Source organism: Mauremys mutica, chromosome 26, assembly GCF_020497125.1.
Source record: "Mauremys mutica isolate MM-2020 ecotype Southern chromosome 26, ASM2049712v1, whole genome shotgun sequence".
NCBI lineage: Eukaryota > Metazoa > Chordata > Testudines > Geoemydidae > Mauremys > Mauremys mutica.
The window spans coordinates 11,451,154-11,470,630 of record NC_059097.1 but is presented as its reverse complement, the minus strand read 5'-3'; the positions used below and the strand labels follow the sequence as shown (position 1 = coordinate 11,470,630).

The 19,477-nt window shown below is 51.6% G+C and overlaps 2 protein-coding genes across 3 annotated transcripts in view; both read left to right on the top strand.

Moving 5' to 3' along the window:
* LOC123356632 overlaps nt 1-19,477 on the top strand; it is a 1,710,063-nt gene that overhangs the window by 1,006,667 nt on the left and 683,919 nt on the right.
* The window catches only part of LOC123356641 (hydroperoxide isomerase ALOXE3-like), a 52,075-nt gene that overhangs the window by 31,948 nt on the left and 650 nt on the right, over nt 1-19,477 (top strand). The window contains exons 6-14 of one of the 2 annotated variants that reach the window (XM_045000014.1): nt 3,723-3,895; nt 4,015-4,158; nt 5,948-6,151; nt 7,912-7,998; nt 9,322-9,491; nt 13,036-13,157; nt 14,710-14,810; nt 15,790-15,934; nt 17,499-17,669. In XM_045000014.1, the coding sequence (XP_044855949.1) occupies nt 3,723-3,895; nt 4,015-4,158; nt 5,948-6,151; nt 7,912-7,998; nt 9,322-9,491; nt 13,036-13,157; nt 14,710-14,810; nt 15,790-15,934; nt 17,499-17,669 (1,317 nt within the window). The remainder of the gene's footprint in view (nt 1-3,722; nt 3,896-4,014; nt 4,159-5,947; nt 6,152-7,911; nt 7,999-9,321; nt 9,492-13,035; nt 13,158-14,709; nt 14,811-15,789; nt 15,935-17,498; nt 17,670-19,477) is intronic. The other variant, XM_045000013.1, reaches the window with a different exon arrangement.

The window sequence follows — 19,477 nt, the reverse complement described above, 5'->3', positions numbered from 1 at the left end:
AATGCATTAAACTTTAGCATATCACATTTTTCTTCTGATGTATCCAAACACTTTGTATTCTAAATTAAATAAAACCAGTATCTGCATTTCAATCTAACTCTTTAGCTTAATTTCAAATCAAACCATCTCATAAAAATATTAAACACAACAATTCTGGGTACAAAACAAACATCACAAAACAAAACATAAAACACAAAACATAATTTTTACTCTATTAATAAATGGATGGTATATTAAATGCTGTGCAGCTGGCATTAATTTTCTTTAATTATCTAAAAAACAAAAACAAATTTACCCCTACTGGGTAATCAATCATTACTTAAAATATACAAATACTCTTAATAATTTTAGGCAAAACAGGGGAACAATTAATACAAATGCTCTTTGGCTTACTCTTTACTTTTAACTTCTGCTTTTAAACACTAAAAAAAAAAAAACATTACCATTTACAGTGCCCTTAAAACCTAATACAATTTTAATTACATAGCACTGTATACATTCTTTAATTAATTTAACAAAATTGTTCATAGCCAAACAATTGCAAGCTAATTTCTTTGCCTAAACTTATTTACAAACATTTCAAAAACACCAAAAACTTTTCTCTTTAGCATCTTTACAAAGTTCAACTGCTGTTCCCTCTAGCAACCACAGAGTTAACTTTTTACTCTGCCTTAAATTACTCGCTTGTACTCCAACAACCACCTTTCTCAACTAAATCACCATTCCAAGTATCCTCCCGAATATTTGAAATTCCCAAGCTTGTGCTTAACTACCTTTTCTTTCCACTACACCCTCAAAAGTTTCCAACCTGCTTTCCAAGCTTTTTGTCTGTTGCCTGCCCGCCTGGGCCCGATCCTTTTTTCCACTGAACCGTTCCCTTTCAAGGACACAAACTTGTTCCACTATCAGTATAACTAGGAGGGTGTGCTTTTTAACTAGCCCCCACCCTTCTGGTCTCTACTGTAAACAGTTATCTGTACTTTCCCACCGTGGGGGCTACATTCTCATGCATGCAACTTTAATCACAGCATCTATTTTCCGCCTATCTCATTTAATATTGGCTACATCTAGTATCAAACAGCCTTGCAACTGCCAATAGTCAGCACATAACACATAACACAAGAAATTACAAAAATCTAGTAAGGCTAACAAAAGCACTTTACATAAAGGTACTTTGGGTCACATAGGCCCAAAGCCATTCTCCCGAATTACCTAGATTTATGCCTAGTAACACCAACAACTCCCCCTTTTGAGAATACTCAACAAACTTTTGGCTAAATTTTCTCAAACTTTAAAAACAAAAAGCAATTAAACTCTAGGGAGCTGGGGTTAATAATGAGGGGGTAATTAGTTCCACATTCATCCTCCCCATGGACCCGGCAGGATTCGGTATGTGAGAGCCCATACCCACCCTAACCAGTCCAAATGCTTGGCCTCCCCAGAACAGATGGTACTCCTGATGTATCTGTAAGGGCAGTGGGCCATCCTGGTGCTCAAGATCACTCCGAATGGCCATCAGCTGGTTATTCAGGATTTTAAACGTACTAAATCCCACAGCAATGCTTTCCCAGCCTCAGTAATAGCCCATACCATCTCTGCCAGTAGCCTTTGGATCCTAAAACTAATGGCGAAAATTATATGTAACTCACCAACTCCAGCCTGTACTTGAATTAGCGGAGCTCCAACAATAAAAAACTAAATAAGGGCAATATCATTTACAATCCAATTAGGGATGGCAATACATACTGAAGGATTTATCCAAAACACAGGGCGCAGCCTGTAGAATAAACCCCAAAATCCAATCAATACCACATTTCTCAGCAGGAGTCCCACAAATTTCTTCCTGCCAGTGTACAATTCTTTGTTTCTTCACTGGGGTCAGTTCTTAATGTCCTTTTAGTCAGGAATTTCTGGACGTTGGCAATGTCAGTGATGTGAGTGTTTTTTCTTCTTTTCCACCACCGTCGTGGTTCAGCTTCTACGGGGGAGATTACCAGGACATCATCCTGTAGTGATTTTGCTTCTTTCAAAAGAATCCAATGACACAATGGGGGCTGCCAAAGGACAAGGGAGAGGTTAACCAGCACGTCACCTTGTCCTTTTTTCCTGCTATCCAGAAACACAGTAGGACTAGAAAAATAAATAGGCCAATCATCAGTAGGAAAATTCTTCTGATGTGAAGGGGTCTTTTTGCAGTGAAAATCATGGGTCCAAGCAGTCAGTCTCCTGGTTCCAAGGAGTGGCAGGGCTGCTAGGATCTTTGGGCAGCTCTTCCATACCTGTGAGAAGAGACAGCTAACACATTCCGTTAGTGCCTGGCAGGGTTTTTCAGCTCTCACAGCTTTTTGGGCCCAGTCAAGCCCCCCTTTTCCTTGGCTGTCCGCCAAGTCTTAGCTGAGCGGCGTGTCCTTGACTGGGGCCAGAAAGATTTCTTCGGTTAACTCATTCTGTTCTTTTTCCTTCCCTGCTTGGCTTCTTTTAATCTGTGCATCCTGTGTCAGAACACCCAGCTGTTGCTGCTCATACCGGAGAAGCATAACGGTTTTCCCGGCACTGTCCCAGGCTCGGTCATATCAGAGGGTAGTGGGACCGTAACAGGGGCAAAATCATCCAGATCGGGAGCCAAAGGTATCACCGTGTCCTCGCCACCGAAAAACTCCCTGGCTCCAACCGGCAACACAGAAGGCATTTCGGGCGTTGGGCGGAGGATCTCATGAAGGGCCGCCTGCACTCCCGCCTCGGCTGCGAGAGTGTCTACTATCTTCCTTGTTTTACTCCATACTTGACTCAGGGAGAAGGCTTCCTTATCGCCCTGAGTCACCGACTCCCAAAGCTCGGAGCCTAGCCGCTCCCAGACAGTTTTATCGAAGATTGTACTCGGCTTAACGAAAAGTCCCCTTCTCTGTCCCCACCGCAGCAGGCGGGACAATGTATCAGAGGGGAGCTTTTCTCCCTGCCGTTCCGCGATGCGTATCAAATATTCATGCACCGTTTTTTCTTCCGCTGATGCAGCGGTACCCATGATTCACTAACCGCTCACCTTTGAGCTCAATGCGTCTCCCTCCGGACGCCCAGGAGCTGGCTCTTCCCCAGTACCTCCTGCCGCGGCTGTTCTCCCGCCTGTTCAGGACAACGACTCGATCCGATTTGAATCACGTCGGGGTCACCATTTGTTGCATCTCAGTGCATCTCATGCAGGCCGGGATAAAGCACAACAACCAATATGATTGCAAGCAAAATCGTTTATTGTGTACAATGCATCATATTATATAGGCTTCTCCATATTAGCAAACGTCAGACACACCAACATCACATTGCTGCTGATTGGTTCTTTGTCTGATACACACACTTTTCACATGCATGGCCCTTTGCTTACTGGTTTCCCATTTCCCATGCAATCCATCTGATTATGGACTTGTTTATCACCTTGAAACCGATCCCAGCTAGGCCACCTGGCGTCTGTCTCCCACGGGCTAGCTCTCAACTTTCTCATAACAACTTTATCTAACTCCTCTATTCTTCTTGTCCTGCTGCTGTAACTTTCCACCAAGGCAGCATAGGGATGATGTAACCCCACAGAGGGGGCTCATGCTCCCCCATCTATTGCCTCCCATTGACATCAGCTGAGGATCTGGCCCCATTGACTCCAACGGAGAGACACCCATTGACTCCAGCTGGGGGTCTGGCCCCATTGACTCACCTGTTGTTATCTGTGTCCCCAGAGTACGTCTCCGAGCACTGGCAGGAAGATTCATTCTTCGGGTACCAGTTCCTGAATGGGGTCAACCCGGTGGTGATGCGGAAATGCACATCGCTCCCGGAGAACTTTCCTGTGACGGAGGAGATGGTGGCCAGCTCCCTGGGGGAGGGCACCACCCTGCAGGACGAGCTCAAGGTAAGAGGATCCTGCTGGTCTCCCGAAAGCCGTCTGTGGGGATGAGTTCTGTGGGTGCCCGCAACAAAACCCAGCAGCCTGTTTCATGTGAGAGATGAACCCTTCTCTCCGCCTTGCAGAAAGGGAACATCTTCCTGACGGATTACAAGATCCTGGAGGGGATCCCCACCACGCAGCTGAACGGGAAACAACAGTACCTGGCCGCACCGCTCTGCCTGCTGCACCTGACACCTGGCGGGCAGGTTATACCCTTGGCCATCCAGGTAATGAGCATGCCCGGCCTCTGCCTGGTGCTCACAACCGCCCAGGGAGCCCTTTAGCCCTGCCAGGCTAATCCAGAACAGAGGAATTGCCCCCGATCCAGACCAGTGGGCCCTTCCTAGTGAGCAGGTACCTCAACATTTGGGGGGGTGAAACATTGTCCCATGAGAAACCTTCCAACATGGGTCCTCCCATACAGGGTAATTTTGACAGAGCCTTTCTGTTATTGGATCCAAACAGGAAGTGTGATTGGACTCAAAAGGTTGGTGGGGGCGGGTTCAGAAAGTGAAAAATGTTGGATTTGGAGGTGGGGAGTTGCTCTCTCAATTTCCTTTCCTCTTTATTCTCTTTTTTCCTCTTTTCCCGTCTTCTGCATTTTTCATCACTGAAACGTTAAAAAAAAGAAAGAAAAAGAAAGACAGAAAACCTCTGAAAGTGGGGCTGGAAAAGGAGAAAATCCACTTTTCACCTTTAAAAAAAATTTTTTTACAACGGGGCAGGAAGGCCAGACAGATGGACATCAGGATGGATGGGCCGAGTAGACCAGAAAGACGGGAGGATGGATGGGAGGATGAATGGGCTGAGGAGACCAGAGGGACGGGAGGACGGACGGGAGGACGGACAGGAGAGTGGATGGGCCAAGGAGACCAGAGGGATGGGAGGATGGACAGGAGGGTGGATGGGCCAAGGAGACCAGAGGGACGGAGGACGGATGGGAGGATGGACAGGTGGATGGATGGGCCGAGGAGACCAGAGGGACGGGAGGATGGACGGGACGACGGATAGGAGGGTGGATGGACGGAGGAGACCAGAGGGACGAGAAGACAGATGGGAGGATGGATGGGTCGAGGAGACCAGAAGGATGGGAGGACAGACGAGAGGATGGACAGGAGAATGGATGAGCCAAGGAGACCAGAGGGACGGGAGGACGGACGGGAGGACGGATAGGAGGGTGGATGGGCGGAGGAGACCAGAGGGACGAGAAGACGGATGGGAGGATGGATGGGTCGAGGAGACCAGAAGGATGGGAGGACAGACGAGAGGATGGACAGGAGAATGGATGAGCCAAGGAGACCAGAGGGACGGGAGGACGGACGGGAGGACAGACAGGCAGATGGATGGGCCGAGGAGACCGGAAGAATGGGAGGACAGACAGGAGAATGGATGGGCTGGGGAGACCAGAAGGACAGGAGGACAGATGGGAGGATGGATGGGCCAAGGAGACCAGAGGATGGGAGGACGGACGGGAGGATGGACAGATGGATGCACAGTCACTGACTTTGATATTTCCCAGTGGCTGCTCCACCCCTGTTCTGCGCTGAGGCCCTGCCCCCACTCCGACCCTTTTCATGAGGCCCCACCCCTGCTCCACCCCTTCCCCCGAGGTCCCCCACCCGCCAGCCACTCACTGCTCTCCACTCTCCCCCCAAGTGCCTCCCGCCAGCCGCCAACAGCTGATCTGCTGCCCCGCTGTGGCTGGTGGGTGCTGAGCACCCCCTATTTTTTTCATGAGCGCTCGAGCTCCGTAGCACCCGGATGGACCGAGGTGCTGGGCAGGAGGGATGGACGGATGGACCAGAAGTCTCACAGGAGGGCTCTGATTCCCCCTTTCCTGCTCCATGTACTCATTCAGGAGTGGGGCCCTCCTGGGTGGGGCAGCCCCCGCCCCCCGGTTCCCACCCACTGGTGTCTCGGGATGTCACAGCCCACAAGCCTTAGTCCCACCTCCAGCTGCAGGGCTCCCAGCACGTGGGCCATGCAGGAGGCTTACTCCTTTCCCCGCCCCCACAGCTCAGCCAGCGCCCGGGCCCCGGCAGCCCCATCTTCCTGCCCAGCGACCCCCAGTGGGACTGGACCCTGGCCAAGATCTGGGTGCGCCTGGCCAACGTCCATGTCCATGAGGTCAACACCCACCTGCTGGAAGCTCATCTCCTCTGCGAGGTCTATTGCATGGCCACACTGCACCAGCTGCCCATGTGCCATCCTGTCTACAAGGTGAGGGGCGGGGGAGAGGGACCGAAATTGGGGAAGGGTCATCCCCTCATGTCCTTCCTGTGTCTTTGGCCAGGAAACAGCCATGTGCCAGCTGTGCCCAGCTGTGTGCCCCAGATGTGCCCAGCTGCATCCGTGCCCCAGAAGCGCCCCACTGCAGCCATTCCCTGGTAGTGCCCAGCTGCGTGCCCCAGGTGTGTCCGGCAACATCTGTGCCCAGCTGCATCTGTGTCACAGATGTACCCAGAGGCATCTGATAGCGCTTCAAAATGTGCCCAGCTGTCCCTGCTATGGCCCATCAGTGTCTGCAGGGTCCAGGGGCACCCAGGTGTGTGCCCAGCTGCAGCCTCTGCCCCAGATGTGCCCGCGGTGCCTGTTCCCCAGCTGATTGCGAAGGTGCCATCTGCAGCCAAAGGGGCCCACTCCCCACCTGGATCCACGCCCCAGTTATGCCCAGCTGCTTCTGCAGGTGTCGTCTGGATAACACCCAGATGTGCCCTGCCCCAGCTATGTCCGGCTAAGCCTGTGCCCAGCTGTGTGCGGGCACGTCTCTGCTTCACGCAGCCGCGTGGGGCCAGTCGCCCCTCGATGGGCCCTGTATCCCACGGGCTGTGTCACGGGGGGTGGGGGATTGGATTTAGAGTTAGCACCAAGGCCCCAGTGTAGCCTGATTTGGGGAGGGTTAGTAGGGACAGTGGAATTTATCCACTTAATTTAGTTGTATCTAATAATTAATTTTCTAATTAATTAATAATGTTAGTAATAATTAATAGATATTAATAATATGGGTATGGCTCGCCAATATGTGTGATCAGAAGATAAAAGTTCGTCTTGAATCAGGCTTCACAGAATTTATACAAGGAGATTGGGTTATGTGACAGAAAAACTATACTGAGACAGAATTTAGTCAAACAAGACCTTTTATTTAAAATCAATAAAACAAGAAGTAAATGTAAAATGTTAAAAGCAGTATGAGATTACAAAGTTACAAAATATCACAGTTCTTTAAGAGATATGATATGATATTACACAGTTCTAAATGCACTCTGCAGCAATAGCACTCAGAAGATTTCACACCTTTGCTAGAGGAAGTATAGTTATAAAGAAACTGGTTATGAATTAAACCCTTCTTAGCATAGATGCTTTAGAGGTGAAGTAGAAATTAAGAATTATTTCATACTTACAGCTGTGAAAGGACAGAACACTACGACTTATCAGTAGTTGACAGCTTTCGTAGGTGTAGGCAGGGTGAGGCGATGGAAAATAGAAGGATGGGTGTATCGCCTGCCCTAATGGAGGATTGCCACCCTTTTTATAGGGAGAAATCCTTCCTCCTATGCCCAAATTTGTCTTTCCCCCATGGAAAGGTGAGGGTACCTGTTTTCATTGGCTGACCTTTTGTGTGCGTACTAATGACAGCTTGCGGGTGTATGTGTTACATTTGTGGTCAAAAATACCCTCCTTTGTACCCTAACTAGGTGAAAGGTTAGTAAACATTCAAAAAGTCCCTAGACATTTGCGTAGGTTTGTCTCCTATTATTACTTTTCTGAGTAAGGGTCTTAAAGGTTGCTTTCAGCATCACAGAGGAAATAGGCCAGGATGTCTGGTCTAGAAATTTCTAGGTATCTTCATTACAGCTTATTGCAAATTCTATTAATCTATGCAGCCTACACACTTTTATCAAAAAGACATTTTATACAGACCAACAGATTAATCCTCAGGGCTACACCAGCTCAGCCCCACGTCGCTCTGCTCCCCACAGCTCCTGATCCCCCACACCCGCTACACCCTGCACATCAACACCGTGGTTAGGACCAGTCTCATCCAGCCGGGAGGGATCTTCGACAAGGTGAGAGGTGACTTGCCTGCCACTCCTGTCCCCTTGGCTAGAGCAGGGTGGGGGCTGGGAGCCAGGACTGCTGGGTTCTCTCCCCAGCTCTGGGAGGGGAGTGGGGGCTGGTGGGTCAGAGCAGGGGGGGCTGGGAGCCAGGACCCCTGGGTTCTCTCCCCAGCTCTGGGAGGGTAGTGGGGCCTGGTGGTTAGAGCAGGGTGGGCTGGGAGCCAGGACTCCTGGGTTCTCTCCCCGGCTCTGGGAGGGGAGTGGGGGTAGTGGGTAGCAGAGCCATAACTAGCTATTTTTGTGCCAGAGGCAAGAATATAAAATTGCACCCTCCCCCCTCCATATAATTTCATAGTAGTTACTTTGTGAAAAAAACAGAAAAATATGTAATTAACAAGAATAATAATGATAATAAAACGTTTATTTATTTTAATCATAAGATCCGTGTACAAAATCAACTAATACATATAAGGTGTGCATCATAGTGCATCATGAAGTATGGGGGTCGGGGCTCGCAGCCCGGTGCAGGAGTCGGGGCTCGGAGCTGCACACTAGGGTCAGGGTCGGGGGTTGCAGTCCGGTGCAGGGGTCGGGGTTGGGATTGCAGTCCGGCGCAGGGGTCGGGGTCGGGGATTGCAGTCCGGCGCAGGGGTCGGGGTCGGGGATTGCAGTCCGGCGCAGGGGTCGGGGTTGGGATTGCAGTCTGGCGCAGGGGTCGGAGATTGCAGTCCGGCGCAGGGGTCGGGATCGGGGGTTGCAGTCTGGCGCAGGGGTCGGGATCGGGGGTTGCAGTCCGGCGCAGGGGTCGGGGTTGGGATTGCAGTCCAGCGCAAGATGTCAGACCTGCACTGCCGCCAATAGAACAATGCTGATTTACACCTGCTGGGGATCTGGCCCCATTGACTCCAATGGAGAGACGCCCATTGACCCCAGCTGGGGTCTGGCCCCATTGACTCCAATGGAGAGACGCCCATTGACACCAGTTGTGGTCTGGCCCCATTGACTGCAGTGGAGCGACGCCCATTGACCCCAGTTGGGATCTGGCCCCATTGACTCCAATGAAGAGAGGCCCATTGACACCAGCTGGGATCTGGCCCCATTGACTCCAGTGGAGAGACGCCCATTGACACCAGCTGAGGTCTGGCCCCATTGACTCCAATGGAGAGACGCCCATTGACACCAACTGGGGATCTGGCCCCATTGACTCCAATGGAGAGACGCCCATTGACACCAACTGGGGTCTGGCCCCATTGACTCCAATGGGGAGACGCCCATTGACACCAGTTGGGGATCTGTCCTTTCAAGATTTCTAGATTCTTGCCTCTCTTCCAGGCCTCCTCGACGGGTCGGGCCGGGATGCTGAGGCTGCTGGCCAAGGGCATGGAGAATGTCAGCTACGAGGCGCTCTGTCTGCCGGACGACCTGGAAGCTCGTGGGGTCACCTTGCTCCCCAATTACTACTACCGGGATGATGGCATGAGGATCTGGACAGCGGTGGAGAGGTGAATCCAGGGGGCGGGGGCTAGTGATGCCTCAGAGGCTGGGGGTGGAGGAACCACAGTGGAGCTGGGCAGAGCAGTGAAGCTCTAGGAGAAAACAGAGGTAGTGCTCTGTCAAGCCCCACCCACAGACCAAGCCCAGGGCCGGTGCAACCATGTAGGTGACCTAGGCGGTCACTTAGGGCACTGGGATTTGGGGGGCGCCATTTTCTTCGGCAGTGACCGCGGTGGCCGGATCTTTGGCCGCCCCGGTCGCCGCTGGCATTTAGGCAGGGAGGGCCGCCTGCAGCAAGTAAGGAGGGGGGGGGGCAGCACGCAGGGGAACTCCCCGCCCCAGCTCACCCCTGCCCCACCTCCTCCCCGAGCATGCCGTGGCCGCTTCACTTCTCCCGCCTCCCAGGCTTGCGGTGCCAATCAGCTTAGGCGCTGCAAGCCTGGGAGGCAGGAGAAGTGAAGCGGCCACGGCGTGTTCGGGGTGCTCGTGCTCATGCGTGGAGCAGGGGTGAGCTGGGGTGGGGGGTGCCTCAGGGCGGAGGGTGGGGAGCTGCTGCGGGCGGGGGGGCACCTCAGGGCGGAGGGTGCAGGGGGCACAAGGTGGAAGTTTTGCCTAGGGCACGAAACGTCCTTGCACCGGCCCTGACCAAACCCCCTCCACACATTCCCCTTCAATGAGGTGCTGCTCCTAGTAGAACATCACAATGGGGGTCATCTCTTTCCTCTGTAATGTGCTTTCATCAGCACTGATGTAGTCATCGGGAGCTGGAAATTGTTGGCCTTATGTGTCAGAGTTAATGGCACATATGGGGAGCAACTCACCACCCTCCTCTCAAAGCAATGGGCTCAGGCTCTCTGCAAACTCAGGCAGTGTCGCTGCATCAGGTCACATTCAGGTCACAATCTGAAGGTTTTCTTCACGTCCATGAGGCCTGAAGATTCGGGCTCGATCCACAGCTGATGTGAATCTGTGAGACTTCAATACACCTGTGTTTATTTACACTCACTGAGGCTCTGGTCCTATCATTTTTATTTATAGATTCTAAGGCCACAAGGGACCATTGTGATTATGTACTCCGATCTGCTGTCTCACATAGGCCAGAAAACCTCCCTAAAATAATTCCTAGGGCTGATCTTTCAGGAAAAAAACAGCCAATCTTGATTTTAAAATTGCCAGTGAGGAATAATCCTCCATGACCCTTGGTAAATTGTTCCAATGGTTAATTACTCTCGCCTTTAAAAAAAGGCACCTTATTTCCTGCCTGAGTTTATCTAGCTTCACCTTCCAGCCATTGAGCCCATTTTTATATATTTGTTCCCCATGTAGATACTTATGGGCTGCTATCAAATGATTATAGTTTGCTACAGTCAGGATTAGAACTCCACTGTGCCAGGTGCTGCACAGACCCAGACAAAGATCAGAGCCCGCATTGTGCCAGGCGCTGCACAGACCCTGACCGAGATCGGTACTGTCAGGGTGCTAGGTGCTGCAGAGAGAGACACCCATGGACAGAAGGTTCCTGCCTCAACCAGCTCGCAATCTAAATAGACAAAGGGTGGGTGAGAGAACCAATGGAAATCCCTTGACACAAGCTGGGAAACTGATCTCACTGAATCCAATGGAGTGACAACCAGTTACACCAGCTGGGGATCTGACCTACTCCTCTCTCTTTCCTCGTCCCTAGTGCAGGGGAAGATTATGGGGCAGGACAGGGGTTCAGGCCTTTTCCTCAAGCTGCTGAGACATGGACACGTTCCCGTGGGCAGCTGGGAAAATGCAAACAGCCTGGGCGTGATGGAGGCTTTCCGAAGCTAGTTGATCCGCTGACGCTGAATGTGGCTTTGGAAAGAGGTTTTTGCCAACAGAATTGGGGGGTTGTCTCAGGGACGCAGGGGAGGGAGCACAGAAAATGCTGCCTGGGTGAAATTCGCCTCGGCCGAAAGCTTCTAAAAGAGTCAGATGCTTTCTGGGACGTCGCCCTTCCGGCTGGGCAGGAGTGTGGGACCATCCGGCAGGGATCAATATTAACCGTTGACCCTCACGCCGCTCCTCGTCAGATCTCAAAGGGGTTTGCAAAGGTAGGCCAATAGGGTGAGTCCCCTTTGAGGGAAACTGAGGCAGGCCAGATTCACAAGGGGAGAGTTAGGCATCAAAGAAGCTACAGGCCACTAGGCAGAGGTTTGGGTGCCTAATTGAAGGCTAGAGGGCGGTGCCTGACTCAGAGCCACAAATCGTCCCCTGGAATGAGGCCCTGAACACAGGCCAGTGCTTTCCTCACAGGGAACCTCTCCTCCCCCCCAGTTATTGCACAGGGGTTGGGGCCCTGTGTTCACATTAACAGGCTGCAGAGTGGGGCTTCAGATCTGGGTCTGCCACACTGCAGATTACTGCACTAACTACTGGGCCATCAGGGACACGGGCCTTTCAGAGCTGGCTGCTGTTTGTAATGTGAGGCCTGATCCCGTGGGTCTTATGCCCCTCAGATCCCAGCTGGTGTCAATGGGCGTCTCTCCATTAGTGTCAATGGGGCCAGACCCCAGCCGGTGTCAATGGGCGTCTCTCCACTGGAGTCAATGGGGCCAGACCTCAGCTGGTGTCAATGGGCGTCTCTCCATTAGTGTCAATGGGGCCAGACCCCAGCCGGTGTCAATGGGCGTCTCTCCACTGGAGTCAATGGGGCCGGATCCCAGCTGGTGTCAATGGGCGTCTCTCCATTGGAGTCAATGGGGCCAGATCCCAGCTGGTGTCAATGGGCATCTCTCCATTGGAGTCAATGGGGCCAGACCCCAGCTGGTGTCAATGGGCGTCTCTCCATTGGAGTCAATGGGGCCAGACCCCAGCTGGTGTCAATGGGCGTCTCTCCACTGGAGTCAATGGGGCCAGACCCCAGTTGGTGTCAATGGGCGTCTCTCCACTGGAGTCAATGGGGCCAGATCCCCAGCAGGTGTCAATGGACGTCTCTCCATTGGAGTCAATGGGGCCAGACCCCAGCTGGTGTCAATGGGCGTCTCTCCACTGGAGTCAATGGGGCCAGATCCCCAGCTGGTGTAAATCAGCATTGTTCTATTGGCGGCAGTGCAGGTCTGACATCCTGATCAGGACTCCCAGAACTGTGAGACACCCTGTTACCCGTCAGCCTCAGCAAGGACTTGCTGAGTGAGATTTTGATGTCTGGGCTGGGCAGGGGGGTCAGTATAGGTGACCAGAGCAGGGTTAACTTCCAGGAGTCATTGAAATCACATCAGTGCTGTGAGCAGCCTCCTGCCACTGAAACAAAAATCTCTGTGTGTGGCAAACGGCTTACAGCTGAAACGCTGTACAATGCGTGTTCCTAGTCCTGTGGTGCCATCTAGTGACTTTCCCATAACATTTCATTCTCAGTAATTTATTATCTCGTTGGGGTTTGATTCCTTTCACGCTGCCCCCTTGTGTAAATTGGGAGTAACTCCCTTGGAGTCACTTGGGCTGGTTCCCCTCTCGCTCACCCTGGTGTGACTCCGGAGTGACCCCACTGCATACCCGGCTCACTGGTTTCTCCTTTAACCCCCACAGCTTTGTCTCTGGCATCATTGGGCTGTACTACCAGAGTGACGCCACTGTCGAGAAGGACTCCGAGCTGCAGGCCTGGGTGGCAGAGATCTTCACCGAAGGGTTTTTGGGCAGGAAGTCGTCCGGTACCATCCTCCACTCCCTCGCTCACCCTCTCCAGCGTAGCCAGTGGGGGTCTGGTTAGAACTCACTTAGGGCTGGGTGAGGCTTAAAGGTACCAGGGTGTGGCCGCATTGCCCAGGGAAGGAACCGTGCAGGCCTCTCCTTGTGGCCTCGCTGCTCCAGGTAGAGGCCAAAGCAGTGTATAAGAACCCACGTGGGGAAAAACAATTTGATGACGGGCTCTTCGATCTAGCAGAGAAAGATCCAGCGGCTGGAAATTGAAACCAAACCAATTCCCACTGGAATGAAGGTGTAAATTTTTACCAGCGAGGGGAATCAGTCATTGGAATAACTCCCCGAGGGCTGCAGTGGGTTCTCCACCACTGGTAATTTTTAGCTCAAGAGTGGATGTTTTTCTGAAGCCTCGGCTCTAGCTGAACCAGGAATTAGCTCCGGGAAGTTACGCAGGTCAGAGTAGACTGTCACGGTGGCTTTAGCATCTAGGAAAAGTTCCATTTCAACATTCTCCAAAGGAAACATTTTGATTTTCATGATGACCTTTCAGTTCATGAAAAATTTCAGTTTTGGTTGGACCCAAAATGATTTTTTTCCCCTTGTCTGGCCCATGAACCAAAAACTCCATTATTTGCCCCATTCCTCTTAGCAGGGAATCATAGAATCACAGATTAGGGTTGGAAGGGACCTCAGGAGGTATCTAGTCCAACCCCCTGCTCAAAGCAGGATCATTCCCCAACTAAATCATCCCAGCCAGGGCTTTGCCAAACCTGACCTTAAAAACCTCTAAGGATGGAGATTCCACCACCTCCCTAGGAAACCCATTCCAGTGCTTCACCACCCTACTAGTGAAAAAGTTTTTCCTAATGTCCAACCTAAACCTCCCCCTCTGCAAATTGAGACCATTGCTCCTTGTTCTGTCATCTGCCACCATTGAGAACAGCCGAGCTCCGTCCTCTTTGGAACCCTCCTTCAGTTGAAGGCTGCTATCAAATCCCCCCTCGTTCTTCTCTTCTGCAGACTAAACAATCCCAGTTCCCTCAGCCTCTCCTCATAAGTCATGTGCTCCAGCCCCCTAATCATTTTCGTTGTCCTCCGCTGGACTGTCTCCAATTTATCCACATCCTTTCTCTAGTGGGGGGCCCAAAACTAGATGCAATACTCCAGGTGCGGCCTCACCAGTGCCGAATAGAAGGGAATAATCACATCCCTCGATCTGCTGGCAATGCCCCTACTTATACAGCCCAATATGCCCTTAGCCTTCTTGGCAACAAGGGCACACTGCTGACTCATATCCAACTTCTCCTCCACGTTAATCCCCGAGTCCTTTTCTGCAGAACTGCTGCTTAACCAGTCGGTCCCCAGCCTGTAGCAGTGCTTGGGAAGGGGGCATTGAGGCAGCTGTGTGTGTGTGTGTGTGTGTGTGTGTGTGTGTGTGTGTGTGTGTGTGTGTGTGTGTGTGTGTGTGTGTGTGTGTGTGTGTGTGTGTGTGTTGTTCCCCAGGGCAGAGAGGACTCTTGGTGTTATCTCACTGCCTGTGTCATTTTGTCCACCCATCAGGTGTCCCCTCCACATTGCAGACCAGAGCTGAGCTTATCAAGTTCCTCACCATGATCATCTACTGCAGCTCGGCCCGGCATGCGGCTGTCAACAGCGGGCAGGTAGGAGAGAGTTGGGGGGAGCTGGGTTTGAATAGCCCTGAAATATGCTGCTTTGCCGGTTCCCACTCCTCTTTGGTACCCTGGGAAGCTCAGCTGATTTGGTGGGTGTATCTCTGCACTGGTCCAGAGGGCGTTTCCATGGCAAGGGAAATCAGTGTCACTCCATTGAGAGCAGCTGGGATCTGTCCCCATTGACTCCAATGGAGAGACGTCCATTGATACCAGCTGGGGTCTGGCCCAATTGACTCCAGTGGGGAGATGCCCATTGACACCAGCTGGGATCTGGCCCAATTGACTCCAGTGGAGAGACGCCCATTGACACCAGCTGGGATCTGGCCCCACTGACTCCAATGGAGAGACGCCCATTGACACCAGCCGGGATCTGGCCCCATTGACTCTAAACTGGAAGTAAAGTGCCCAGGTTTAGCAGGGTGGATAATTCACTAATGGACCATGAAAACCTTTACCCAGGATCATGCATCTGGTTCTAGCCCCTCCAGAGGTTGTTGGCCTCCATTCAGGGATCACTGGGCTAGGCAGGTCAGACTAGGGGCTCATAATTGTCCCTTCTGGCCTTAAAAACCCTGCCAGCCCAATGTGCTTGGGGTGAGCCATCTGGGGAACAGACCTACCCAGCGCCCGGCTGAGGGATTTCCCCCGGGTCACACAGGAAGTCCCTGTGCATTGAGCCCAAGCCACCTCAGGGCTAGGTGGGTTCTCCCGCTCTGGGCCCATGAAGACATGGGTGCTGCACCGCTAGTGCTAGGTTTACACTGTTGCATATTTTTGAGCCGAGTGGCTAGTCAAGTTTCAGGCCCCTTGGTACGTTCCAGATAGATGCAGAAATCGATGGAGTCTGGTATCCTTTTGATGCCGTCTGATTTATGTACCAGGAATGGATAAACACCGCTGCTGCGAAGGCAGGAAGAACCCAGGCTTCTTTAGCAAACAGTCCCCAAACCCCTCTCTCTCTCTCTAGCTTTTCCCAGGGACACACTGGGTATGTCCACACTGCACATGCAGCCCGGGGTGTGACTCAGGTTTGAGGCCAAGCCCTCCTGTCGTCCACACACAGACCAATCTGACTTGGGTCAGGACCCAGATCCTCGGACTTCGCTGGTGGGGTAGGTCAGAGCCCGAGTCCTGCTGCGAGTCAGATCCAAGCCCTGCCATGGGGCAGTGTGGACGCAGCTCAAGCCGCAGATCCGAGTCAGAAGGTCTGTGTAGTGCAGTATGGGCTGGAGACTGGGTAAGCCGGCTGGTGGAAACACACTAAATCCTGCAGCTCGGCAGGGGGGGGTTCAACTCGATGACCCTTGCGGTGCCTTGTAACCCTGTGGTTCTATGGCTGTGCTGGCCTGGCTGAGACCTGGGGCCAGCAATTCTCAGCCCAGTGCGGATGCTCAGGCGTGGGCTAGGGTACACCAAGTCCATACACCAGGGTCCCACTGCCCCAGCTTCACGCTGCACTGTAGGCGCTCAGGCCGTGTTTGGCTTGCTGGCTTTTGCCTCTGCCTCTCGCTCCGTTCTCCTCTGGTCACCATTTGCGTTCGCTGTCGCACAGTGGATTCCCCCACACACACACACGCAGCTAGTTTCTGAGCAGACTCTAACAGGCCTTGTTTTAGGGGTGGCCCCTTGACTGACTCTTAAAAACTTCCCACGGCAGTTTGACAGGCTTTCACCCGGCTCCTAGCAATGCCATTCCTCTGAGCACGGCTCAGCCACTCAACTGCCCTGGTGCTTCGGTGGCACCCCATGTTCTGGGTGTCTCCAGCCTCGGAGTGCCAGAAGCTGGGAGTGGATAGCAGCGTGTGGCTCACTCAATGATTCCCTGTTCTGTTCATTCCCCCTGAAGCACCTGGCATTGGCCAGTGTCGGCAGGCAGGATACTGGGCTAGACGCACCATTGGTCTGCCCCGGTGTGGCTGTTCTTATGGGGAAGTTGAGGTTGGTTGGATTATGTTAAATCTGTTGCTGCTAAATTGTATCGTCAATTGCTTGACCACACGTTGGTTCATTATGAAATACACTCAAGAGACCAAATAGCCAGTGTCAGTCAGGTTTGTGAATATGGCACAGGAAAAAGGCTCTGCACAGCCCGTGCAGTGATGTTACGTTCACCTCATGCTCCCCAATTTACACATTTCCGCTGCTATCATTGCTATGATTCTACAAGTGACACATGTCTTTGCACATCACAAAAACCCAGCCCATCGGTTCATTCCAGTTCTCTAACGTCTTGCTCTGTTCGTAGCTTTGTTCTGGAGGCTAATATCCCCGGCACTGAGCTGCGAAGGTAATTCCCTGGCTTGTCGTAAGACAGAGAACAAATGTATCTTGATTTTTGACAAGTTTCCTATCTGTGACAAACGTTTACTTCACGAGCTGCAAGGTGTTGTGGGACACAGCATCAGTGACCAGGATGATGGTATTAGGCCAGTTTGAGTTAGATCACTATTAAAATAGTTGTGCTTAATGTTATTGGTGCTTAATAGACACTAATACATGGGGTAGATAATATACACTATGAATATGAAGCTATAGGACCACCTAAATGCTGTGCCTTTAAGGTCTAATGAGGATCCACATCCTGGCTTTGTAGCCACTAGGACTCCTGGGTTCTCTGGGGTAGCTTCCCTCCCGCAAGGGGAGGCGCTGACCCACCTGGGTATGTCTGTACCACAGTACGATTTCGCCGCCTGGATGCCCAACACACCATCGACCTTGAGAGCTCCCCCGCCCACCTCCAAGGGCACCGCGACCTTGCGCAGCGTCCTGGACACCCTGCCCGCGGTGAACGCCACCTGCGCCCTCCTCTCCCTCCTCGCCGTCGTGAGCTACGAGCCAGGAGACCTGGTGAGTGAGGCGGCCCCATGGATGCTGGCTGAGAGCTCTGGGCATGGCTCGGGGAGACAGAGGGACAGATGTGCGCAGGCGGGGGGACAGACAATGGCTGGGGAATGCTGGGAGAAAGAGGGTATTTATGGAAATGAGGCCATGCATATTCATCAGCCCTGCAAATTAGGGTGGTTGCGAGGGACCCATCCTAGTGGATCTGGGTCCCACGGAGAATTTATGCCATTTTGAAATTGCTTCCTTTCGTGCTTCAGAGCTGGGCGCTCAGCCAGCAGCGGCCACTCTCTGGCCGCCCAGCTCTGAAGGCAGAGTGGAGAGTTAGGGAAGCGCCGAAGGAAGGGTGGCATGCTATGGCATTGCCACCCTCCCTTCTCTTGAATCCATTCATTGTGCGCCATCTTCAGTTAATATCGGTCTAGCTTTTTCATCAAAAAAGGCCAGGTGGTACCAAGTCAAATGCCTTACAGAAGTCTGTGTCTATTACATTAGTACTATCACCATTCTCAGCCACGCTTGTAATCTCACCCAAAAAAGATAGATCAAGTTAGTGTGACAGGATCTATTGTCCATAAACCCATGCTGAGTGGCATTCATTATAGTACTCTCCTTTCATTCTTTATTAAGTCCCTTATCAGCTGTTCCATTATATTGCTCAGGATCGACATCAGGCTGACCAGCCTGGGAAATCGCATTTACTCTTTTTAAATATTGGCACAATGTTAGCATCCTTCAACTCCTCTGGAACTTCCCCAGTGCTCCAAGACCTACTGAAAATCAGCATTAGCAGCCCAGTGAGCACCTCAGCCAACTCTTCTAAAACTCTTGGTTGCAAGTTATCTGGATCTGCTGATTTAAAAAATGTCTGTCTTTAGTAGCTAAGGTTTAAATTCCTCCTGAGAGACTAGTGGAAAGGAAAGAGTGTTCTCATCCTTGGATGATATGACTGCAACATCTGGTTTTTTCCCCCAGTTACAGAACAGAAATATTTATTGAACACTTTTGTGTTACAGCATGTTAAATGTTAACTATAATATATCTACGCTATAATATTTCAAAGTTTTGTTTCTCTAATGGTATAACACTGTAATTTAGTATTAAATAGACTCTTTACAAATATATTAAAATATTTTGAACACATCAAAACACTACAGGATAATATAGACTATTAAATATAATAGAATATTAAAAGAATATAAAAGTTTAAATGAAGTGAGAAAGTCAAAACAAAACATTTTCACCGGATCAAAGTGCAACGAGAAAATCTAAACGATTTCCACTTTTTCCCATTGGAATTGACGCGTTCCTGTGAAACATTTACATTTTGACAAAACTCCATGTTCGGATGGAAAACAATTCCTTGGAAATTTCCCTAGTGACTTCCCTACCCAGGGTAAAACCCAAATCAGGTGAGGACAATCTCACCAGACTGCATTAGGGCTCTGCCTGTTTCTCTGAGCACCTCCCGCAGCTCCGTCCTCTCCGCTCCCTCCCCCCGTCACGCGCCCTTAAGGCAGGAGGGGGCAGAAAGGAGCGAGCGGTGGGTGGGAGACACTTGGGGGGGCTCAGAGAAGAGTGAACACCAAGCAGGCAGGGGGAGCCTCGGGGGAGGAGGTGGAGAGAAGCGGGCGTCAGGCGCCTGGGGATGGATCACTTGATAATTGCCCTGTTCTCTTCATTCCCGCTACAGCACCTGGCATTGGCCACTGTCGGCAGACAGGACACTGGGCTAGATGGACCATTGGTCTGACCCAGTGTGGCCGTTCCTATGTTCTGCTGGAAGCAGATATTGGAGTTGTTCTCGTGGGTGG